The sequence below is a fragment of the Chlamydotis macqueenii genome, chromosome 8 (assembly GCF_036417535.1).
Source record: "Chlamydotis macqueenii isolate bChlMac1 chromosome 8, bChlMac1.mat, whole genome shotgun sequence".
NCBI lineage: Eukaryota > Metazoa > Chordata > Aves > Otidiformes > Otididae > Chlamydotis > Chlamydotis macqueenii.
The window spans coordinates 31,593,224-31,619,312 of NC_141563.1; the positions used below are offsets into that span (position 1 = coordinate 31,593,224).

At 42.4% G+C, this 26,089-nt stretch overlaps 1 protein-coding gene across 2 annotated transcripts in view; it reads right to left on the reverse strand.

Annotated features, from left to right (window-relative positions):
* Positions 1-23,706, reverse strand: part of RAB3B (RAB3B, member RAS oncogene family) — a 57,731-nt gene extending 34,025 nt beyond the window's left edge. The window contains exons 1-3 of one of the 2 annotated variants that reach the window (XM_086753752.1): positions 23,614-23,657; positions 18,923-19,003; positions 12,582-12,809 (exon numbers count right to left, since the gene is read on the reverse strand). In XM_086753752.1, coding sequence (XP_086609878.1) covers positions 12,582-12,809; positions 18,923-18,943 — 249 coding nt within the window. In that variant the 5' untranslated portion in view covers positions 18,944-19,003; positions 23,614-23,657. Of the gene's footprint in view, positions 1-12,581; positions 12,810-18,922; positions 19,004-23,613 lie in introns of both variants that reach the window. The other variant, XM_086753753.1, reaches the window with a different exon arrangement.
* Positions 23,707-26,089: the final 2,383 nt, after the last annotated feature.

Below are 26,089 nucleotides of genomic sequence, written 5' to 3' on the forward strand. Positions count from 1 at the left end.
CTAGACTCAGAGCGATCACCGCAACACTATTAATTAACAATTAGATGCAGGCTTCCAGTAAACTGTCTGAATGGAGGTAGGATAAAGTAGTCAACAAGTGTATCAGTTATCTGTTAACTTTGAGCTGCCAAATTTGTTAAATTCAAAACGTGTACACAAAATCGTTCTGCACTGATAAGCTAACAGCAAATGACTTCCTAGTGGTTTCCAGAAGGAAAACATCCCTTTCCTTTAGTCACTTTTTCCACTCTTCTCACTACCCTTATGGGAAGTTTGAATAGCACCATCAAATCAATACAGGTGCGCAATCTGCGTGCATTTAACTTCAAAACCAGGATTAGCAACTGCTTTCTAAAAGGTAAATTTTTCATATTATCAAAATAATTCCTAAGACATATTGACTGTCATGACTCCTTGCTACTTTCAGAATTCAGTTCTCTCCCATAGACAATCAATAAAAAAAAAAAAAATCTCTAAATAGGTTCATGGTCTTATGTTCATTAGAAAAAAAACCCATACATTGCAGCGCTAATTTGAAGGAGGAACTCCGCAAAATTAGAGCTGGAAAACTGAACTATATTACAAGTTGAAAAAGCAGAAAGCATGCTGCCATTCATTTTAGTCACTGCCAAGCAATTTCATTTGAATCTGCCGAAGGCAAATTTCAGTGTAAAGTATGAAAGCTCAAGATCGTCTAGTTACTAAGATGAATGCCTGTTAAATCTTCAGTTGGGACTATTGCCTTCATTTATAAAAACACAATTTCTGCTCCAACAACAGAATTAGCATAAGTGCCCTTACAGTCTTCCTCACAGGATCCGCCAGCTATATCTTCTTTCTTATTTCAATCCGAGATTGACGTCAGCAGCATTCACAACCTTTTGAGAACTCATTCTCCAGTTTCTACTTAATTTCATGTCTCAGAACATTTATATGACTCACAAAATTTTGTGTTTGAAGCTTCAGGGCACAAAGACGGAAAGAAATCCAAAGGGGAAAAAAAAGATTGCATTTAATATAGTAAAATAATAGTAAAGAAAAAGAGCCAGAGAAAATATAGTCAGGTGCTATTTTTGGCAAGGGTTGTGCAGTAAAAGAAGTGCAATTTTCTCTTTCATTACTCAGTAAAACAAAGAAACACAATTTTCTGTTCCATTCATTACTCATAGTGAGTGAGGAGGTCAGTTGTAAAAGCAACGTTAAATGTGTACGATTTTACAGCAACCTGCAAGAGCTGAGCGATGCTTTGGGACCACCAAAGCAAAGAACCAAAGCATCAAGCTTCTCCACAGAGAGCACTTCTTTACACAGAACACACATTATCTGACTCTGGGAGAAAGCTCCTCTAGAGTCAGAAGTCCCTGCTGGAAACATCTCCAAATTGCAAGTCCGAGTTGAAAGTGCAATCGGTACTGTGCAGAAGTGCAAAACTTGAGAAGAGCTCATTTCTGAGGAGTAGGAAGTAGGATATAATCACTGATACCAACACAGATTTCATTCTTGCAAACCCCTGTTCCCTTCCTCTGCAGATACACGGCCACTGGACGTGCTCCTGATAAAGGGAAGACCATGCAGATGGGCAGATGCATTTCTGATTGCACCTCACAGAGAGAACTCTCTCAGATGGTGGTCTCTAGTTCCAAGTCTGGGTCTGTGCAAGTCCACTTCTGGTAAAAAACAAACCATCCCTCCTTTTCCGAAAGGAGAACATCAGTTATACAAATCCCTCAAGCCCTGACACACTGTCAAATTAACACTCTTTGTTATTAATCAAGAATTTAATAGATGAAATCTTAAAATTAACATGTCTTGGGAATCTTTTCATCTAAAAAAAATGGAGATTCAATGAGTCGTGACTGAAAAAGTCACTCAGCATCTCCCTTTGAGAGACTATTTTGAACAAATATTTTATTAAGCAGAGAGATTTTAGCAGAACACACGACTTACCTCCGGCATCAGGGCAATTAAATCTTCATCAATTTCTTTTAATATCCATAAAGTAAGTAGATACATCAGAAGTGAAAAATGTCCTGCTTTCCTAGTAACAGTACCAAAGTAGTTGGCAAATATGATAGCCTGGATTTATTTTCACCTATCTTCACAAAAAAAATATATATTAAAAAAAAAAAAAAAGAAATCAATGCTGCAATGCTTCTCAGGCTTGTAGACTATAGTTTAAAAAAAGGAGGGCCACATTGCACAAATTCTGCCCTTATAATCAAGAAAACAAATACTACCTCTAATCTGCAGTTGTATTAGGTGACAAAAAGTGGTTGTTTTTTTCCTACGTTTTTTTAATCATCAAACTGACTGCACTGACTCTCGCAGTTGTAGATATAATATTATATGTTTGGAGGGCACATTCTCAGGCAGGATAAATGGCTGCCATTCCAGGAACTTTAAAACTCTGAAGATCCCAGCTGGAGTAAAAGGGACGCATAGGTTTGACACTTTCAGTACCAGAGCAAATAAACACCTTGTATGCAGTTGCTGGAAAACAAAGCTATTAATTTCCTTCTGTTTAAGCGTTTGGATTTTGTGAACAGTATGGCAGGTGCCTACCTTGCCATCACTTAGCAACATCAGGTTTTGACACGCAACTGGAGCTACTGTGCTTCCCAGTCTCCCAGCCACGTGGAGAGGATTTCCGCAGCCCGCGCTGCGGACAGGAGAGCTGCCATATGACTTCGAGCCAACGACACAGCGATGCAGAGATGCTGTTGTCACTAAGTTACAGCCAGATTCTGCAAGTACCACTGATTTGGGTGAAATTTTCTGTTAAAACAGTAACTGTCTGGAAAACCAAGACTGTTTCCAGATTTAGGCAAAAGACTATTCAAATCATAGTTTTGCCACAATAACGCTGTGGATTATTTTTGCTGAATTTGTTCCCTTTATATTTCTCGTGGTCTCTTGATAGACTCATAAGTAGCTCCTATGCCTATTTACATCAGAATTTTAGCAGGAAATCTGAAGTCATTTCAAACATGCCCATGATTTCAGACTGACGGTCACAGCTTTGAACATGCTACTGTGAAGCAGGGCATAAGCAACTCAGAACAGCAACAAGTACATCACGGGGGCAGAACTTTATGCAGCTTCTTCCTTTGGAAGAGCTCGCTCTTCCCTAAATAAATCATTAACCAGCACAAGTGAAAGGAAATCATTAATTTTATGGTTCCAGCTCCCAAAGACTCAGGGGGTACTAAGCAGTTCTCACAAATTTCTCTCATGTAGTATCTTTGCAGTAGTGACTTTTCCTGCATGCCATTTTCAAAATGAAGGACATTCTTATAAAGAGGAGATCCATTTTAGCTGGGATAAGGAGCCTTAAACAGGTATGGATTTTCAGCTGTTGCATAATTACAGCACAACAGTTGGAATGAGCATCAGGACAGAAATACTGTTCACCTGGAGCCCTGAGTGCCTATAATCAGCCAACCCATTCAAGTCCCTTCTGTACTTTACACCATGTCTCACTCTTAAAAAACCTAGGGAGGGAGTTTGGTGAGGAAGGGTGTATAAAAACAGGCTGAAGAACTTTGCCAAACACATACATTCCTCATGTCAGGAAGCACTGTGCCCAGACACCAACCACCTCAGAAGAATCCACAACGTTTTCATCATACAGTATCTCAAGTTGGAAAGGACACATAAGGGTCATCAAGTCCAAATCCCTGCTCCTCACAGGAGTACCTAAAACTAAATTATATGACTAAGAGCATCATCCAGATGCTCCTTGAACTCCGACAGACATTTCTGCGACAGCAGTTCCATCCATGCAGAACCCAGCTCTCCTGGCTTGCTGCTTGGGTCCACTCCTTGCTGCTTACAAGCCAGCATTTATGAGCACTGCTGATTGGTGTTGCTTTCCACTGTAATTAACATAATCATTAGAAGTACTGGTGGTTTTTTTTGTTTTTCATTTCATGGTCTTGCTTTGGTTCTCCTCTAGTTCTGTGCCAGTTCTCACTGCACTCACTCACTGGCTTTAGGGCATGCCAGCACCGCGCAGCGGAGTTGTCTACACAGGCCCTCACTTACCAGAGACAGAGCTAGCTCCAGGAGCGGAGATGGCACAGCTGTGTCAGCACAAAGCTGCAAGCCTCCTGCCATGCTGCACTAAGCAGAACCTTTTTGCTTTCAGTGTATCTCCCCTCAGTGTTTTACGCTGAGGTGCTGGATGCACCAGGCCAGGTTACCGCAGCATTAAACTCTACATCTGACGTAAGCCTGTACTGAAGATCCTCCAGGTTCACACCCATGTAAGAGATTAAAGACCCTCATTTTTCTGGTAACTGCTAGCAAACCCTTAACTAGCTCTTCTCATGTTTCCCAAACCTGTGTTACCTTCCCCTTAGTCAGCTACACCTCCACAAAGGGAGCAGAGAGCAAGTTTAAAAGAATTCCAGCTGAAAAAGTTTGTATTTTACAACAACACTGAACAATCAAAACCTGATGACAGTGGAGACAACTCCAGAGAGGGCTGATTCTGTCCACCAAGTTGTCAAGATGTTACATGAGTACACAACCCAAGTCACACGTGGCTCAGTTAACCTCTGTGGGCCTGGCACCATGGTGGGAACTGAAGCTGGTGACAACAACAGAAGTAAGTTAAGGGTGTCTCTTTCGGAACTGCACACACATACACATGAACATGGTGAGGTCTGATTTTCTTCTTCACACTTTTGTTAGTTCTACAACCCAGCAAGGGCTGAGAGAGGGTACGAGAAGCACAGAGGTTAAGATCCATCATTCTGCTTTTATGCAAGAGAGACTTCGAAAATGCAGTCCTTAATTAGCCTTGCTTGGCTGTAAATTTCCAGTGTTGTTATTCCATGCAATCAATTGATGCACCAGCATGCTATATTACAGTCAGAATACTTATTCTCTAAAAAGGAAACAAGTAAATTGACTTCCTCTCTTTTCCCCAGCTTTTCTTGTTCACTCTTACACACAACTCGTTATTTCAAATTCTGTTACGACAGTACTCTGTGAGAACTATCCTTACCATTAACGCAAAAGTGTTTACAAAGGTGCTATCTGATTTCACTAAGAGCAAGTCAGCGTGCGTAACACAGAGCCAAGAGAAAACTATAGGAAAAGTAGTACAGCCTTGCAGAAACATGTACGGTATGAGGCTAAAATGCACAGCAAGAAAGCAATTTAGCATTTGGTGGTAATTCCAATTGGAATTCTCTTTTTTAGCCTTTCAATGATGTGGGACAGTTTTAGAGTTAAACAAATCCAAAACATATTCAATGAGAATTATTTCTCTTTATTCTCTCTTAAAAAAAATGAAAGAAAATAAGAGACCTGTAGACCACTTGGTAAAGGACTTTCCGTGGACTTATCAAAGCTGACTCATGCCAGTCTACCACCTTACTCTCTTTCAGGACTGGAAAGGGCTGACTGCCAGCGGGCACTGAGCAGAGCAGGATGCAGTTACCATGGCACTTGAACACTTGGTGACTTCAGAACTGCCACAGCATTATCACTGATGTAGGGACCAAAGGAGAGGAAGCAGCAGGTGGATCTTTGAATAAGCACATGCAAAAGCAAAAGTAACATTAGGGCGAATATTCTGCCTAGTCAACATCCTATACAGAGATTCCCTGTACGTTCTCTTTTATTTTATCATGCTGGCCACAAGAAAAGCAGAGAGGCAGTAACACTCGATAGACGTCAGTAGCATACGTGCACACACGTATCTACAAACACCACTCTCCCTCCGTGACTTTACCCTCTAGCACTGGTGCAGATGTCTGCACCAGTTTGTCAGAATGACTAACCAGTCAGAATCTGGCTGAGAAAATACTATCATTGAGCCTTCTTTAAGTAATACACAAAGTTTAATCACTTGAGTCTTACACCATATGAAGTTATTTCAGTTAATAAAGCACAGCAGCTTATAACAGTGCATTTATCTGCTCCACTCAGACCTGCTCCTCCCAAGTTTCAAACTCTCTTGCCTCCTTCCGTTTCAGTTTCTAACATGAATTAGTAGCAAAGCAATGAGTATCTGATATATGATTAGTAAAGAAATGGATCAGAAGCAGAATTAGCAAAACCAAAGGACTTTTCAAACAAGATAAAAGTGCACAAGAGAAGCACAGGATGCCATGCATGAGCTAGGTAAAACAGTTGGCACCAGTAGCTCCATTTGGAAGGAGAAACAACTTAGCAACACAGCAAAGCCTGTACTGTGACAGAAGCAGAAGGGCACGCTAGGATGCTTTGGACACACTTTCAGGCTGCAGTGGTCCCTGACTATAAAATGCAAGGTCTTAAGTTGCTAGTAAAAGATATATCTATCCCTAAACAGGCTTTACATGTTTCCCACTTTGCCACTCTCACTGGTATCTGCTGGGCAGCCAGAAAAGTTTACCAGAAATCTAGGTTGACATCAGCGTCTCCTGGTAAACGTTACGTCATTCTGCAGATGGGAGAACCTAATCAGCAAGCCATAGGCCTCTCAGCTCTCCACACTGCAGGAGCATGCTGCATTTTTGTCCCGTTTCTGGTACTTGTCACCAGTGTTGCCTTCTGTCAGCACCATACCCATCTGCAGAGTCCAGCACTGCTGCCCTCCAATACAACTATGTATAGCACGCTAGGCAGAACTATCAGCAGCTCTTAATCAACTAAGAAATCCACTGGACCTTGCTCTTGGATATAGCATGGTACCTCTGAATGCAGTATTCTAACTTTTTTTCATTTTACTGTAATGCACTAGAAGAGGGCAAATGCTCAATATACCTAGTAACTCTGCAAAGATGTAGCATGAAAAGAGATATTACACCTCGCAGTGAGAGTAAATCCAACACTGTAAGCAGCAGTAACTCCGGCGGTAACAGAGCTTAGACTGAAGTTGAATTTGGCCTTCACTGTAATGTAGAGTTATAATGAGATAACAATGGGATTGAGGTGATTAACTATAAACAGAAGTAAACCATCCATGTCAACTGTTCAACTGCAAATACAGGAATGCCCTGCTCAGCGAGCTTATGCTGTGAAATAAATTCAATAGGGAGCGGGGTAACTAACCACTTAGGATTTTAAGTTTTTATTTCTCTCCCTTATATCACTCTTGCAACTCTAAAGACCATTCAGAGTGGCATGAGCACCAGGTCGTTCCCAAAGCAAGAGCATTATTACTCGAGATACAACCAAGACCTCAGAATTGAATTACAGAAACTGTTATTGTATCTCTTCTCCAGTGAAATACCGTGCATTGTGTTTTACATCAGGAGGAGTGCTTTACATCCACTCACCCATGATGATTTTCATTCCTGAGACCCAATAACTCCTCAATGCTGCAAATAAGATGTAATCCTTGCCTCTTTTAAAAGGATCGACCTGTTCTTTTCACTAGCATGACTTTGTCCATTTCAGTTCTTTGTCTAAACAGCAAATCAGAAGATTTCACAGCAGCTTGGAATCTACTGAGCAGAATCAGGCCCATTAGATCTTTAGAGATATCCATTGCTATTGCATCTCTATATTAAGGTATAGAACTCTTATCTCTTTTTTTAGAAACAAATTTTGTGCAAGCATTCAAATTTAAAGTCAGTGCTTATAAGGAAATTAGCAAAAACATGATGGGAATGGGATGCCAGGGGAATAGATGATTCTCTCATCTGAAATGCATAATTAGCTTTTGGTTAAGTGTGCAATTAACATTAAAATTTACAATCAAGTATTACGATGTTCTAATTTTACCTCCTTTAAATGAAGGAATTAACTTAGTTACCAGTGTTACTTCTCTGAATCCCTTCCATATGAGGCAAACTGCACAGTAACATCCTGTCATCTGGGCGACAAGTGATACAAAAAGCTTTTAAAACATTGCATATTTGCCTTCTGGACTGCTAGGCAGCTTGGGTTTTATTTTGGTTTACACTTTTTTTTTTGTTGTTTTGTAATGGAAGCTACCACTCAGCGTAATTGGCAGTTGTCATATTTCCATTTGTAAAGATTCTTCTCACAAAAACGGAGCGATGTTGCATTGCACCCTCTTTCCAGCTGTGCCTGAAGGCCGTAACACGTGTTTCAGACATCCGCTACAGCAAATCTCAGACCCCTACAGGTTTCAGCAGTTAAGCCATAGAAACATTTTTGTTAACGGGAAAGAAAAAGCCATACTCATCCTAGCAGCTTAAATCTGAGAAGCAGCACCTTAAAAGACAAATTGTACTGCAGTCTAAATATGCTGCCTTCATTTGACCATCACATCCTTTTTCCTTTTAACCTGAAGTTAAATTTAACCTCTATTTGCCTTTGAAAAAAAGAGGTTGAAAGTAGTGTCAGCTATAACATCAGCTGCCAAACCCTGTATTTCGTTATAGAATCACAGAATGGTTAGGGTTGGAAGGGACCTTCAAAGGTCATCTAGTCCAACCCCTCTGCAAGAAGTAGGGACATCCTCAACTAGATCGGGTTGCTCAGAGCCTTGAACATTTCCATTAATCACATACATGCTTACAGTATGTGCAACAAAAATGAGACTCTACCGTGCAGGGTGCTGTACAAAAGTATAACAGAACTGTAATGAAATTCCTCACACAAAGCACATATTGTGCAGTCTGCAACGCGTTGTGGTGTGCAGGTGCTTTGGGCTAAATACCACCAATGGTTTTTCATCAGTAAATTTATGCCACTATCCAAAGAGCTCATGAAATTAACCTAGACTGGGCCAATGTGAAGGACCAGAGTTTGCCCCTCAGCAGTTAACCTCAATGCTCCATTGCTCAAGAGTTCTGCCCATTATTACTACTTACCCCATTATTACTTACCACCAGGAGACACACAAATGCACAGGAGGAGGAAAAAAAAAAAAAAACCTCACCTTGTTTTCACCTAAAACTAAAATCGCTTTTATTAACTCACCCTGCTTCCATCTGGATCCGGACAAAGTGGCCTTCTCTAGCTGCTAGGCAACCTGAGCGCTGCATTGACTATTGACTGTACGCGTTTGCCGAGAATATAATAATGTTACCTTTGAGATTTATTTATAATAAAACACGTACTTAGCTGAAAATATAATAGTTTTCCTTCAGTAATCAGTAATTAGCAACTCTGGGAATACAAAACTGTTGGTCAGGAAAGAAATAATCCACATGTACACTTCACATGCAGAGAAGTATTGTAAATTGGCTCCTTACAAATATATCGTAAGGGAGATGCTTTATATGAAAGTATTATTACAGATGACAGTAGTATAAAAAATTCTAATATAATAACTACATGTATGTAAATATTAGAATGTCTGCATAATATATTAATATATTTGCATAATTAATCTATTAAATTAGAAATGTTTGTGTTACCAAGCCTCATCCAACCACAAAATGAACTTTCTAAGTAAAAGTCATTTATTCAATTTACATAAAACCACCATTCCTAAACAAGACAGAAGATACTTGAAATTAAAACACAGTCAACTGATCTTGGAGTTCTTTAAAAAAAAAATAAAAAAAAAATGCACAAAACATTATTTAACATAAGCCCTCTCTGGACCATTTTACTGTTTTCTTCTCTAGCAGCACAGCTATCATTCTACCTTAAAAACACCATTAATAACTTTGCTGCATCTCATTCCTCTCGAACTCAAGCGAACAAGATACTCCTTTCAAGTCTTTTCAAAGCAGATCATTTCCCAGACTGCCAGGTCACTAGCACAACTGATAGGAATCTTATTAAAATATCAGTTTGGGCGATTGAGGTGTTGATGTTAACAAAGCAAAAGGCCCACTAATGACATCAAAACGGAACAGAGCAGCACTCTCTTTTGATCATTACACTTGACAGCTTTTCAAATCCCGATTCACAAAATACGGACTTCCTCAAACAGCACAAACACAAAAGCTAGATCTCTAGCTTAAAAGTACTCATCAGTTTCTACTGGATATATTAACCACGAGACAGGCCAGAAAGACATTAACTGACACAGCAACATGTTGTTAGTCTTTACATGCAGCTGCTTGGCACTTGAAGTGGTGTGAATTTTTCTGAGCTTTAAGAAAAGCCAAGGAGCTCTTTGTAGCTGGGGTCCTACACCCAAATATTCTGTTCTTCTGTTCAACACAGGCAAAAGTCACTGTAGGAAGTCCAAATGATCACTGATCTCTCTGGATCACAGCACAGCAGTAATAACTTCCCCACCACCTTGAGATTTGTAGGACACAAACGAAGGTGATTTGTGCACAGCCCTTGAGCACCTCCAGTCTGCCACAGCTGCACGCGCTCGAGAGCTCCACAAGCACCCAGGAACTGAAAGATACCTGGCTTCACAGAGCAGAGAACATTGGCGGTTCCTCTCTGGTACTCCTCTCTGGATTATATAAAAGGTACTCCTCTCTGGATTATATAAAAGACATTTGAAGCAGTTACACACTTGTACCTTCTCCTTCTTCACTTAGTTTCACATTAAACCTGATTCAGGTAAGACTGAACATCAAGCTTAGGGGGAGCATAATTAAAAAAAAAAAAGTCAATATAACTGGAAAGCTGTAAGCAAAAGCAAAGCGTTCAGAGGAGCCACAGGGCCCCACACTCACAGAAACTCAACAGCAGCTGTAAAATAATTTTTAAGAGTAATCAGAAGACAGGTTGGAAAGAAAACTCTTCCTTCCTACACACAGGAAGGCACAGTTTTGGTATGGTATTGGCCTCACTGCTACTACATGTACCCTGAAGAATACATGGAAATTACAAGTTTAATCTCAGGACAGGCAGGAGGTAAACAAGTTCAAATACTGTTTTTTATAGAGGTATACACTTAATGGTTTTGTGAAGGTCCTTAAATCATGACTCACATCAGGGAGCCATGCAAGGAGCACAGAAAGAGACTCTAGAAACTGTCACTTACATTAACATTTATTGAAAATAAATTTAAAATCAACAGTGTTGTTGGTAACTCCAATATTACAGGTCCCTCTGAGGAATCTACCTGACATCTATTTTCATGTTAAAGCCTTTTTTCCCCCAAAAAAGCCTTCAGATTTAATTAAGATTACTGCTTAATTCATTTCAATCCCAGAATCTTTGCAAAAATACAAAACAGTTCATGGTACTTTCTGTCTTGCTTTTACACCACTTACTAGTGAATTTCATGTTCCAAGATTAAGAAAGAGAAACTGGATGGAAATCATCTTTAGTTGCTTACGAGGTCTGAAGTACAAACATTTTTATTACCTAAATCCTAAATTAAATCAAACAGTTTCATGTCAGGTTATCTACATTAGTTTCAATGCCAGAATTCTACAACATGAAAAGGATCTTTTATTAAATAATTTGTTGTACCTTGTACCTGGCAACACAAAAATAAAATGAATCACATTGTTGCAGGTAAAGAAAAAGTTTCTAATTTTAGATTCTCACTAATTTGTTGTGACTATTCAAGATCATCACAATAAATAAAAAAAAACAATGTGACTACCATAATATTACATTTAAATACAATAATTAAAGATTAATTATAAATCAAGTGTATATAGATCAATTAGAAGACTATGCTCTAAGCTGAGGCAGGATTTGGATAGAAATGCTATACAGTTTCAACTCATCTTCAGATCTGAACTTTAAGCTTAACTGGTGGGAAAAACCACTGAGTAGGCAGCTACTTCAAGTTCATAAGCCAACTCCTTTGAAATTTTTTAAGAGAATATTAGCCTTATATCTTCTACTTGAGCTCTCTTCTTTTTATGCAAAACGAAAGAGAAGAATCTTGCTAACTGGAATTCCAGCTGAAGCCCATAGTACTTTAAAACACAGCCATCTAAGCCTAGGTTTAAGCATCATCAGGATAAACCGCATTCGTACTGTGGGGTTTAAGTCATTTGCCAGCACATAGAATAAAAGAAAACACTTGCTTTCCATAAAAAAGGAACATCATGAGCTACTGACAATTGCTTGTCACCTTGCACGTCAGGAATTTTTTTTAACTGGGTTAGGATGCTGTAATTCAAAAAGGCTGAAGAGGGTCCACGACTGGGTGTCCGAGCAGAGAGAGCCTCCAGCTTACCTGCACAAGTTCTCTCCCCATTTGATTTACCAAGAAGTCACATCAGAAGAGATGGTTTGAAGCCTACCTCTGTCCTTCCCCCTGAGGAAGCCTGGATGGATGAAGTGAGCTGGCTTGGTGCTGCTGCGTGCGCACACAAGTTGCAGGAAGATTCAAGTGTCTTATTTGGAGGACATAAGCTGATAGTAAAAGCTGTGCCTAGAATTCACTCAATAAGCTCTCACTGAACTTCTTCACCTACTAGCGCTCACTCAAAAAACACTACTAAAAAGAGCTCCAGACCTGCTTTGGGTTTCAGTTTTATAATACACTGATTCCTGAGAAGGTAGAGCAGCTGCTGAAGACCATACCAGGAGTCCCACCAGTTGAGTGAGATGGCAATACAAAGAGAACTTACTCAGCTATGCTGCAGGGATACAAATGATACAGCCACGCAAAACTTACGAAGTATCAAAATCTATATTAATCAAAAAATCTACTTCCAAACAAGCTATTTTTTACTATCATGTATTTGCTGGGATTAATATAAAGCATTTTTTAAAATACTGGCACTTACCCAAATCTGCAGCTTTACCCGCTTGTCATTCCTGTAAACTGTTTTCACTTTGAAGTCAATCCCTACTGTGCTAACGAAGGCTGGTGTGAAAGTGTCATCGGCGTATCTGAAGAGGAAGGATGTTTTACCCACGCTGCTGTTGCCAATGATCAGGAGTTTGAACATGTAATCAAAATTTTGATCTGAAGTGTCTTTCTGCCTGTATCTGGCATCTGTTACTGAAGCCATCTAAGAAAACGACAAACATTGAAAAAGAACAGATTTAAGAGCAGTTCAGCATTTGTTTTCCTTAACTGTGTACCATATGTTTAGCTTATCTCTTTTCTTTCTAGTATCATGACCACTCTATCTGCTGAATAAAGAGGAACACACCTTGAAATATTCTTTTAAATCCTGGCTTTAAATTTCTATTATCCATTTGTACTGGATAATCCATTTGGTAAGATTACCAAACCCAAGAAATACACCTGTTGCACCACTTTGTGTTTAATAACAGATGGCTATTGCAGATTGTTCAAATACTATGGGGAAACAGCATTCTTTACTCCTGTGGCAGCGTGCCACTTCTGTTGCTCCAATAAACTGAGTACTGCAACCAAGAACTAAAATCTTTGACAGTGCATCCAACTATGCAACTCATTAAGTGGCCTCCAAGGCAGTAAACCTAAATAATTCCTTTCATGGCTACTAAGGAAAAATCTGCATTTCTAGCAAATGTACCACCACCATTTTATCCTTGGAAAAGTTCTGTCCTCAACATTTACAGAATTAAAAAAAAAAAAGAAAAAAAAAAAAAAAAGGAAAAAAAAAAACAATGGGAGAAGATGCAACACCAGGATTTTCAACTGAAAACTTTGAATCCATCCAACAGCTACCTACTCTCAAGACTGCAATTAAAATAAACAGCACCTGCATAAAACATGAGGGTTCAGTGGGGCTGCAGGCAGCACTTGAACAGATAAATTATCCCTTTCGATTATGGGGGAGGTGAGGGCTGAGGATGTTAGTGGGGTGGGGAGGGGGTACGACGCAGCCTGAGGGACCCCTACTTCTCTTGGGACCCTGAACTCGATTCAGAAACCAAAAAACAACTGCAGAATCTGAAATGTGAAGAGAGGTGGAACTCACTGAGCAGCTCTGGCTGCTTCAACATACGCAGCTCAGACACTCTGTGGGAGAAGGCAAGCCCCTGACTTTTCATCTCTTTTTGTACAGAGCAGAAGACAACTACACAGACCAAATCACTACAGAGAGGAGAAAAAGGAAACTTTACATTCAAACAGATGCACCACTCTTTTCATCTCTAATGCAGTTTCAAAACCTACCCCACATCAAACAAGCAAAAGTCTCAGCTCCTTATAACCAGGCAGGGAGTTGAGCAAACCGGCGTAACGACAGCACGGGTCCAATTAGCATGTACCCATCCACCAAACCAGGACACGTGCTGCTTGTGTGCAGCATCAGAAAGCACTGAGTGGAGACCAATGTCTCTTCTTTCCCAGGTATCCAAAGAAATAAGTTCATTTTCCCCTCAACTCAGATTCATGGGCATCTTTGGGGAAAAAACCTCCCACCAATGTCTAGTCTCACCATGTGCCCAAATACTTGCTAAGAAGGAAAGTCTCACCTGCACACAGAACTTCACCTACTTATTGCTTACTGATAAAAAACAAAGCAAACATCACAAAAAAACCTCCCAAACAAAACAGTTCAAAACTCACTGTAGTTAAACAGCTATAAACCAAAATGCTGTCCAAAGGCAATTTAAATTGGGATGACAATTTAACTTAAATACCCAGCCAAGGGGAAACAAACCAAAACCAACCCGGTTTCAACTTCAGTAAGATATGCATGGCGGTTTATCTCCGACTAAACACATGGAACTTTCTCACACAGAAAAGGGCTGGTGCAGCAGACATTTCCTTCACAGACTGCATTCACAAGGACAGTTTCTGAAGAACTTTTATCAGTAGCTAAAGAATAGCCAGCTGCACTGAATGCAGTAAAATCTTCCCACAAGTGATTCTCCGTAGGATACAACACAGTTCTGATACGCACTCTTTTGAACTTCAGCTGCTGTTCAGTAAGACTACAGTCCTTTGCAAGCACTCCAAAAAATCCAAGTACAGGTTTCCTTCTCACTAGTGTATCAGGAAAGGGCTCTTCTGCTCATGCCTCGTGATTCTTAACAGGAATTTCTAAAATGAAGAATTCAACATCCAACTGACTTCCACACACACACTCAGGCCAACGCACTCACTGCCTCAGTGCCAATGTTAGAAATCTCAGCTGCAAAAGTTAGGAATCCAGATGATTACTTGATTTGTATCATCACTAAGCTGGAAGACAGCACAAAGCTCTCTATTTGAGTAATTTATTCTCATACACATATATAACTTGCACAAATGCCATTGAGAACACAAGCACCTGCTAAAAAAGAAAAAAAAAACCAAAACCAAAAAACTTTTAGAAGTGCTACTTCTCTATTCCACTCACAGAGGCTTGGAAAAAAGTGAGATGCCCTCATCACTTGAAGCCTGGTCATTTAAAGATGCAGAGGCAGACCTTTAACAAAGAAGTATTCCACTAATCATACAGGAATCAATATCTTCTTTCTCCTCCTGCCTTTGCAGAATCCATCCACACACTCCAAGCTGATCTTTTAAATGAAACACTGCTGCTTCCATTAACCCCCCTGGATTGCTATAATCAGAAGTGTACCTGGCTACAAATGCGACTTTCGGATCTCAGTTAAAAAAGCAATTACAGAATCTGGCCAGCTAGTGCAGCTTTGTTAGAAGCACAAAGCAGAAAATAAGATCAAATGATACTTGCAGAGAACGCAGGGCTGTTGTCATAGAAGCACAACACTCGCTGGCCTGTGCGTGCCACTGTGCTGTGCTGGAGATGCTGCAGGTTGGCTCCCTGAATCATCAGAGGCAGCACTGGAGCACAAAAATTTCAAAGAAAATTCCATCCCCTTGCTTAAATGTGACTTTTCCCTTTCCCAGTCAAGAGAGTGAAACTGAAAGGACTTCAGTACTAATTACTGATTACTCCTCTGATTGCAGATCATTACTTAAGCTATACTCCACCAGCATTTGGGCTGAAAGCATTCACAAGGCTGCGCCTAAATTTGTGCTTGAATCTTGAAGCCAGGAACCAGCAGACTTTTCTCCCAACTCTCCTCCCCTCCCTTCCTCTTCCCCACTTACTGTCCCACCCCTGCTCCAAGTGCTCCCTAGTTATGCCAGTCCTGAGGACCACGCAGAGGGCTGGTTCAGAGAAAAGAATGATCCCAGTTAAAAATAAACCCTCCTACATCTTCTCCTGTTTTGCAGGGCTGTTCTTAAAGTTGGTTCAGTTCCTAATCCAGCACAGCTGAGGGAGCCAACGGAGGGGACCGAGCAGTGGGAAGCGATGGCAGTTGCTATGCTACTGAGAGAAAGGTCCACAAAATCACATCTCCTGCAGGCCCTCGGCACCTGGCAGAGATTCAGCCTCAGCAGCGGAGGGAAAAGGCGACGACGTGCCCGTGTCGGGCAACTCCTGTCCAACTCATCAGAACAGCTCGCACAGCCGTCACTCCCAGAGGATTTTATTCCTTCCTTGGTGAGAGGATGTTTAGTTGGCAGTGTAACCCCCTGCTCTCTGGGTACACAACTACATACGCTCTTTGCTTAGGACGACTCCAAATACAGCAGCGCCTCTGCTGTTTCACAAGCACGTGCACACTAACCAGGGTTTTGTTACAGAAGACCAAGTCAAATACGACTGGCACGCAGAACGCAAGAGAGGCTCATCACTGTTTCCATTTTGACTGCCTTGGAATAATCCTCGAGGAAATACCTATACAGGAAAGATTTAGCTACACTACAGAAAACTCATTACACGGGAGAAGAAAAAGCTGCCAATTAGGTTGTCCTTGAGAACACTTCAATAACGAGACCTTGCATCTTTCAGTTCTTTGCCTGGGTATCCCACTTCTTTGTAGCTAAACATATATTAATATTGTCAACCTGTTTTCCCCATATGCTTTAGCAATGGGAACAGGGTCTCAAACACATCCACTTCCAGCTGGTTTTGTGAGAATAGACAGTTATGCAGCTATGAGATACCTTATTATTTCCCTGCAGTGTGAGCTCACCTTTTATTAGACAGAGAAACTACACAGGATGAGGATGCTACAAATGCTCTAAAGCAACAAAATCTTAATCAGAGCTTATTAGCGACCAAAGAATATGTTCCTCAGTCAAGATGGCTCTCCTTCATTTATTTTCTATTTTGGTCTAATGAAGTTTAGGGGGAAAAAAAAAGGAAAAAAAAAAAAATCCTATCACCTAAGACACCTCCGTGGGAAACCAGCCTTCACTGCTTTCAGTACTCACTGAAATCTGTCATATAGGTGATTCCACACAGCTGTGCTCTTTAATTTGTGACAAACATCATGGTGAAGAATAAAACTGTTTTGTAGTTTAACACAAACCACCAAAGTGTCACTGCTCTTACAGATCACTGAAACTGGTCACTGCTGCCCCTGTTCTGCAGTATTTACTGCCTACAGCCAACTTCACTGAAAAGTGGTACGCGAACTGTCTAAAGCTGATCATGTTGGCTAGAAATCAACTGGGATATCTTGCCATCCATTTATTTATAGAAAAAAAAAAAAAACAACTAAGGCTGACTTCAAGTGTTGCCAGCCCTCATGGTTTTGGCCACAAACTAATGGAGGGCTGTTCTTATCTGTCCTTTCACAGACAAGAAACAAGAAATCCAATCACTACCTTGTAAGTTTAGGCATCCCTGTACTAGCAACCGCATGGGTCTGTTCACAGACATGGTCGTTTCCACATCCCATTCTGCCTCAAAACATCGTGAGGAAGAAGTCTGAATTCGGAAGAGTCTCCTTATCTGCTGTCAGTCACCCCAGTTAACCACGAAACATGGTCACGCTGATGGAACTTATACTTCAAACTACACACTAAGACATAAGCGCAATTTCAATTTGTTATGAATCTGTGTATTCTCTAATTTACAAGTTCTGTGCATTTCTAATAGTAAAAACATCTTCATATTTGTCACCGCTTTATTTTTAAAGGCAAAACTACATATGTTTTCTGTTATATAGGACCAGTGGCAATTTAAATGTGACTGTAACTGTTTCGTCATCATCTGCTAGCACGTTTCTTTTATTAGGCAGATGAGAAGATGGGGGTGAAACCGCTCCTTTATATTTCTAACAGTCAAAGATCTTATGACAGCACGCTGCTCCAGGCCAGGTCCAGCCTTGTGCGTGTTCAGCAGCTGAGCCCCTGCCATTTCTCCTGACGTGCTGTTTTACTGCCTTACAGAGCTACCAGTGTCAAACCATTCCTTTATTTCAGACTCCGAACTTCCTTTTTCTTACTTCCATTTCATTGTTCCCGAGTCCCAGTGCTCAAAATCAGCCAACAGAGAAAAACTGAGAAAGAAGTTAATGAGTATCAGTATAGAAGGAATAATGGTAACAGGAGGCAACAAGAGAAGGAGCACGGTCACAAACAGCTCTACCTGTTGGACTCCCGGCCATCCACAGGCACGGAGGAGTGTGGAAGGAAGAAAAGAGATTACCAGACACGGTCATTTAGTAAAAGCAGAAATAACGAGCCTAAATAAAGGTAGAAGTTTTTAAAAAACAAACAAACAAAAAAAACCCAACACACGTACATAGTGCTAAAGTCAATACACCGTACTAAAATCAAATAGATCACACATGTCAAGGCTCTTGCAGAAACGTAGGACAGGAGCTTTGTAGACAACTCTGAGGATGCCAAAAGACTGTGGAAACTATTCTGTAGGTTTTGTGCTAAGGAAGAAACAAAAAAGTAGCTAAACCAGAAGATTTATTCATCTCTTAATATTTACAGCTTAGCAGTAATCCACAAAAAACATTACTGACATGCAGTGTAACTTCTTTTCAAGCGAGTTAATACCTTGTGGGATTTTTTCCCCCCAAAAGTCTTAAATAGTACATCTACATTAAAAATGTTCTAGTTCACAAATTACACATCTACGCCAATTTTCTATTATAAAAACTCACTCCTTTATGTGCTCTGTCATATGAAAAAAAAATGTTTTTCTTTTTCAGAAATTAAATTAAATCCTGAATCAAATTTCTATCAAGTAATGGATTTTTTTTTTTTTTTACAGCCAATGTATGCTATCCCAAGAGTAAAGCTCATAAAGGAAATAAGGCGTCTCATACAAATGCTGTACTACAAGAGAGATTTATTAAAAGCAGAAAATATAGTATGAGCAATTAACATAACTGCTAATAAATATTGCAAGCAAGCGATAGTTACCAATTTAGCTCTATAATCCATGAGACAGATGGAGGCTTTGCTGTGAGTATATGAATCAAGAGAGTGGTCACACTGTTGAACCTGCGATGTAGAAGCAAAAGGATTACAATGTTTACGATAAAGATGGATAATGAGAATATTATGTAAGAGACTAATGGGTAGGCAGGTTAGATTGTGAACACACTGCTGTGTAAAGGTCTGAGCTTCCTTCACTGAAGATAAAAGGGAAAGCCCTGTAGCGTACAAAGAGAACAGAAACAGTGCTTGAGTTAATGACAGACATTAAGATAACAGCAGATATTTGGTGCCATCAGTTTAAAAATTACTAAAGAGACATTATATAAATTAATCTAAAGTAAAAGTTCCAGATAAATCCTACAAGTGGATGCAAAACCTCAGGTAGGAATCATTACACCTTTCCTGCAGGAAGGCAGCAAGTAAATGGAACCACGGAGCAGCTGAAACACATCTGTATACATTGGTGTTTTGCACAAAGCCTGGGTCAAAGTCTACTGTGCCGGCAAGGCAAATTGCAAGTAGGATGTGGAAACGTCTGCAACCCCTTACAGCACATCTATACCAAAATAACTGCCTTAAAGCAATAGTTATTCCAGATTTAAAGCAGCAAAACATAACAGAATTTAGTTCTCTTTTTCATGGCTAATATAATCTAAAGGCCAACTTTGTCTCTGGTGCATTTCCTCCCCAGGAAACAAGAGAAAACCACTTCATCTTAGCGTATGTTACTTTGCCTTGTGGAGATTGCCAAAACACACGGACAAACTCAGACCTTCTGTAAATAACTAGCTGCAGCCACCAATTCCAGGTCAGAATTTGGATCAAACAAGGACAAATCCTTTCTCACGATCCACACAATTGACAATCACTTAACTTGGCAATAAGACAGCACCCTGTTCTTGCCCAAACCATTGCACGTTTTTTTGGTACCGCTTACGTTTCCTCCTGTTCTCACACCCCTGCCCTGCAACAGTTGCTCCCTGTGACGGCCTCTGGCTCACACTTCAGTACTGTCCAGAACTTGATTTTGAGGTGTCATCCAAATAACTTAATTAATAGAACTAGAGCAAAAATAATTCAACATTGTAAACAGAAAGAAAATTAGTCTGTTTTTATTACTTTAAAAATGTGAGCCCCTCACCTTGACAGCAAAAAACGAAATTTATTTATTAATGAGCCCAAAAGTCTCTCCAAGATGATGCTTGTAGGGGATTTCGTCTGGAATTCACATGCCACAAATGAGTTCAATATATGCATGACAACTGAAGGATAAAAACCTCTAAACAATGCAGGTGATTATTTATTATTATTACCCATTCAGATTTGGGAACACAGGCTTTAAACAGTCTTCTAAGAATTTGCTGGGTGTGCAACAGAAGTCAAGAGCCTGCGGATAGCACCCTTTTCCCATCAACTCTCTAACTTCACAACTACATTTTGTTAGGCAGCAGGCTGGGTTAGAAAGATTTCCTCAAGCCAAATGTTTCTCTGTGCCTGGAGCCGTGCCTCTCCCATTTCCTGCACAATGTTCAACATCCTTAAAGTTCATTTTAGAGCCACAACAAAACTCTCAGGAACGGGGAATTAGTCACTCTGATTTTACAATGGCAAAAAAAATGTAAAGAAATAAAAGTTCCCACATTTTTTGCTCTCTTCTATGAATGTTTTCATTGCATCTCTTTTATCATCACATCATTCCGTGCCTGTTGGCAAACATGCTACTCCAGAAGATACAGAGAAAAATTATTTAACAGTACAAATATCTCCCTTTCTAAAGGGGAGCCACATACCAAGCCCAGCTCAGCTCTGTGCCAAAGGACGCATGGAACAAGATATTTCTATCCTCCTTATGCCCTAAAGAGCAGATGAAGAGGAGATCTCCGCAATTTCCTGAATATTCCACCGTGTTTGGGAACCCCAGGAGCCAGCCAGTTTCTAGATCTACAGAACCGCTAGCTGAGGCTGACCCTGAATCCAGCCCTGTCTCCAGGGAACCGTGCGAGCTGAGGAGGTTGATCACTATTACAAAACTCACCGTCATTAAAGCCCTTGCTTCCTGTTACAAGCATTGCAGCACTGGCCAAGATAACAGACTTCGGTCCCCTCCTCATCGGCTCTCCAGCCTTGCAGTTCTGCCTCAGTTTCTCCGAAAACGAACCAGCAATAGTGAAATACTTCCCAGTATCTCACTGCTGAATACACTGAAGTACCAGTGACATAAAAGCACTCAGAGCAACACACAAGATTAATCCATACCAACTCTGCTACAAGACACATGTAAATCCCAGTTGATCCTTCCCCAGCTGGAAGCAGAGCACAGCTACGTTCTGCATTGGGACACAGCCCTCCACAGAGAAAGCCGTGACCACGCTCTCCCACGGTGGTGGAAGATAAAGCAAGTTCAGGTATATGATGGGACTCATACTATCTGGAGCTAGAGTCAAGCCATAGGCAAACTTGAGTAGACACCCCTCCACCAGTGCACAGGAGTCAGAGTTACAGATTTTTCTGCATCACAAGGTCTAAAACCTTCCATTTATAGGTAAAAGCAAGCTGCTGTCCTGACCAAATCAGGCGACTGGAGAGTGGTACTGTCTTGTAGCAACCTGTAAACCAGAACCAGACGGAGACAGGGCCAGCTCAGGATGCTTCTGCAGCGCAGAAGTTCAATTTGCTGTCTTTTGTCTTCCTCCTACAAGCAGAAAATCTGTGACCAACAAGTTATTTCATTTCTCTGCGCTATGATATTCTCCATGCTGCAAAATAAGCCACCTGCTAACCAGGATTAGAACAAGCGCCCTCGCAATTCCCATGTTTTAATTAGCTAATACTTCCAAACATAAGTCTTATTGCTTACGTCAAAGATCAAATACTACCACACTGCAGAAAGCTAAGCACACATTTATAAGAGCTCCCCAAACACTGAGGAACTTGAAGCACAAGATACATTTTAACAGCAAGAAGCATACCTGGTATTACCAGTTCAGGATATTTCTCAATGTTAGCCATTGAGAATTGCCTCAGAAAAAAAACCTACTTCCTCAGGCCAAACCAGTAACAGAGAACAGACATGGACTTACTGGGGAGGGTTAAGTGGACGTGAGTGCCCTTCCCTGGCCCTACCGCCAGCCAGCACGATGCAAGACCCTGATGTGGCTACAGATTCAAATACACAGATCAAGACTACAGTTCCACTGGCGTTTTTACCTAGGGCAAGGGAAAAGAAACCCACTTAGAAGAGAGGGTTTATTTGAACCCAAAGCTAATCCAGGCTACTCTGAAGCCCCACAAACTGTTATTAGCACAACTGACCATGCAGCGCTGGGTTAGGAGTGCACGACGAGGAACAAAGCAGGAGAGGCTGAAACCAGGTTTGTCACCAAGGAAGTGCACAGAAATACAAATTAAACTTCTGAGGCCACAGTCTCGCATCGTCTAGGGCCAAGGGAAAATCCAGGTTAAAATTCCACACTTTCCCTTCCTTTTTTTTTTTTTGTGGTCAGGTTAGTCTTAATTTAGGTCAGATCAACCTGATGCACTGCACAAACACACCACTGCTTGTGCAGCAAGAAGGAAAGGACAGCGTGGAGACAGAACCTCGGGATGCAAAAAGGTGGAAAGGCTCGTGCCGGTGTCAGCGGTATCACCTGCGATCCCACGGCGTGATGCTGCCGTGCGCGTCACGTCCCACCGCCTTGCTGCTGGCAAGCACAGAGAAAAAAACATCGTGGGGGAAAAAAAACAACGCGTAGTCTCAGAACATACAAAATACTCTTGGTCTTTTTGTCGTACGGCAGAAAACGGAGAGTTTATACTTTTTATGAATTAAATTAGAACGCTTGATCTGTTCGGCTTCGCGCGATGGGCTCAGCGCTACAGGGCAGCGTGGCTGCACACTGCAAGCCCGCTGCTCCACCTGCGCGGCCAAGCAGCAAACCCGCGGGCGGGCGCTCTGCAGCCCGCGCCCAGCGAAGCCGCGCACTCCGGCAGCCGCGGCTCCCTCCCCTTCGAAGAGCAGCAACCGCAAAAAAAAAAAAAAAAAAAAACAAAAAAAAAAAACCACGAAATCCCGCGTTTCCCGGCAGTTTGTTTTACTGCCGTAGAGTTCTGGCTTTTAATTGCTGCAACTCCCCGTGCAGAAAACAACCGCCCAGGGTGACGGGAACTGACAGAGGTTACGCACCAGCTGGAAAACAGCCGGCAAGGCCCCGCTCTCCAGCCTCCCCCTCCGCTCAGACCATTTTAAAAGCCAGAGCAGTATCGCTGATAAATGTTTATTTTAGAGATGTAACTGCTGTTACCTTCGCCTCCTCGCCTCTCACACCACACCTCAGGGGCACAAAGCACCGGCCCCGCCGGGGGCTCCTCGGGGCTCTCGGCACATCCTGCCACCCGCCCGGGCTTCCCGCCCTGCCCGCCACCGTCCCGCGGAGCGCGGGAACAACCCCGACGCCCGGGGCCGAGAAAGGGCGGGAAGAGTTTTTTTTGGGAGACGGTGAGGCGCCGCGCCGTTCCCGCTCCGCAGCGGAAGCTTGAGGGGGCCGACGCCCCGCCACCCGTCCCCCCTGCACCGTTACTTTCTGACAGGGAAGGCTGCACCCGACGGCGCGCACCGCCGCGGGAAGAACACCCCCGCCCCTCTCCCCCCTCGTCCGTGGAGCCGCGGCTCTTACCTGAGCCGGAGGAACGGGAGCGCCGAGCCGAACCGTGCGGGATCGGCGGCCGCTGCTCTCGTGGCGGGAGCCGCCCCCCCGCCGGCACCTGAGGCGGCCCCGGGGGCGGAGCCGCGGCGGGGCGAGGCGGGGGGGCGGCGGCCGGTTGGGCACGGCGAGGCGGGAGCCAGGCTGAGGGGTCCCCTCACACGGAGCGGGTCTCCGCCGGCAGTGGAAGGCAGGCGGGGAGGCGGCCTGAGCTCCTCCGCGGGCCCCGGCCGGGTGCTCGCCCTCCGCCTCCGCTTCGTGCTCCGCGCCCGGGGGTGTGAACCATCTCAGGTGTCCCTGGAGCACCGGTGGCAGGGTATGACCCTGACTTGGCATTTTTGTGGCGTTCTGCATGGTCTGGAATTCACTTCAGCAGAACGGTTAACTTTGAAGCCTGGTGATGGTGGCTGTGGCATCAGGAATTACATCCACCTGTGAGACCACCAAAAAAAGTCAAGTGGCTGTGAGCTCTGTAAGTTGCTTGCCTGAAGGAGGTCTGATTAAGAGGTTGCAGCAGACCCTCTTGGCTTTAAAATCCTACAAACAGATCCCTGGTTTGAAATCAGAGACCTGACTGTGGCCTGTCCCTTGCTGGGAAACCCCAATTGCTTTCAGAGATGATCCTCTAGAGAAAGTGAACAAAATCACGGGTGTTTAAAATGTCTCTCTGACATTTTAACTGGCGCTTCCCAAAGAGCCAGCAAAGATGGCAGTGCATTTCCCCATTTTCCCACTGCTGGGCTTTAAGCAAGTGCCAAAGCACAAAGACAAGGCTCTTGATCGGCCCCGCGAGAGAGCGGCTCCTTGCGAGGGGAGGCCGGAGCAGGAGCCAACTCAAGATACTGCAGTTGCAGAATTCCTACCTTCTCTCGTTGACTGGATGACCAGGGACCACCTCTGATCTCAGGGCTCTACATCTGGGGAGTGCAGATGCCTCTGCACCCCGCCACGTCCGTCGGAGCACCGTTCTGTCCCACCCGCTCTCATCATGGTATGCCATTGTGTTTGATGTCTAGCACTTTGACTCAGCTCGGACGCTGCCCAAACAAGACAGAGATTGCTTTGTCTACCTGTAAAGGCTTTTTGTGCACCTAGTGATCTTCAGGAACCACCTTTGGACTAGTTAACAGTACTGTGAGAACGTAGAAACCCAAAGAGCTTGGCCATGCTGTATAACTAGCGTATAGCCAAGGTCTGCATTTTAGGAGCAACCGCAGAAGAGTCGCAGAGAAGCTTTGAGGAACACCTCACTGCGGATCAGAGATGCCATACAGCTTCTCCATTTTATTCAAGCCAGAGCTATCTGCCAGGTGGCCCAGGGGACAATTCTACCCATCATCGGAGTGATTTTCTACCCTCATCTAGAATTACAATGTTTATTTGCCATCGAGACCCCAAATAAAATGATTGTTATATAAGCCAGGCCCTGATTTAAGCCTTAAGCAAGGTACCAGCTTGGTGTAGGCAACTTGAAATAATCAATACCGTAACAAAATCCCAGACTCATTACAACAGTTGTTTCAGAGACAGCCTAACAGGCTTGATACCTACAAAAGTCTTTTTAGCTCCTTGCAATCCTCTCATTGCCTTGGGAAATGTGATCTGCACCTTTTCTAAAATCTGACTTCCACTCTACCCAACACGGAGTCTGAGGTGATGGTGATAATGGTCTTCCCTCTGCCTGCTGACTAATGCTTAATCTGGAAAAGCATTGGAAGCCAACAGCCCTATAAAGCACCAACGTGGAAGGTAAGCGGCCACAGGCAGACACCTACACCTTTGATGCAAAGGGCACGATATATCTTCAGCTCACTCGGGCATCTGCTTAGTGATCGTCTGATTTAACATCCCATGACAAGCACAGAGCCGCTGCTCAGCCTAACTTCCAAAGGCATTTGCAGATTTAATGCCATCCTTGAAATGCCAGTGTTTATATCCAGCTGCACTGGAGCATTTTAAAAGCCCTTCCTTAGTCAGGGCTAACCAAGAGAAAAAGGGATGCATGCAGGTAATTAGGAGACAAGGGAAATTGTAGTGATTCTTTCTGTCTGTCATTTTGTTTAACCATGTTTCTATAATTTATGGAATATTGTTAGCTCTCCTAGTGGACTTTCCTTCCAAGATTTAACATTCTACAGTCATGAGTTGTTTACACAACTTCTAGTAAGGGAGGTCTGTATTATTTTAGATTTATAGATGGGCAAATGAGGGAACTGGAGAGAAATCCCACAAGCCCAGGGAGGTGGAAGGGAAGAGCAGATGTTACGCTTTATCTTGTTTTCTGACATGTGGCTCTATCTGTCTCGTAGCAGTCATGCGAGCACATTTATCAAGCGCAGTTTGCATACTCTACCACTCCTCCAACATTTCTAATTCATGTTACTGCATCCTCACCCAGTGCAACTGACCTAAGGAAACAATTATAATGTTTTTAGTTCCTTTTTTTCTA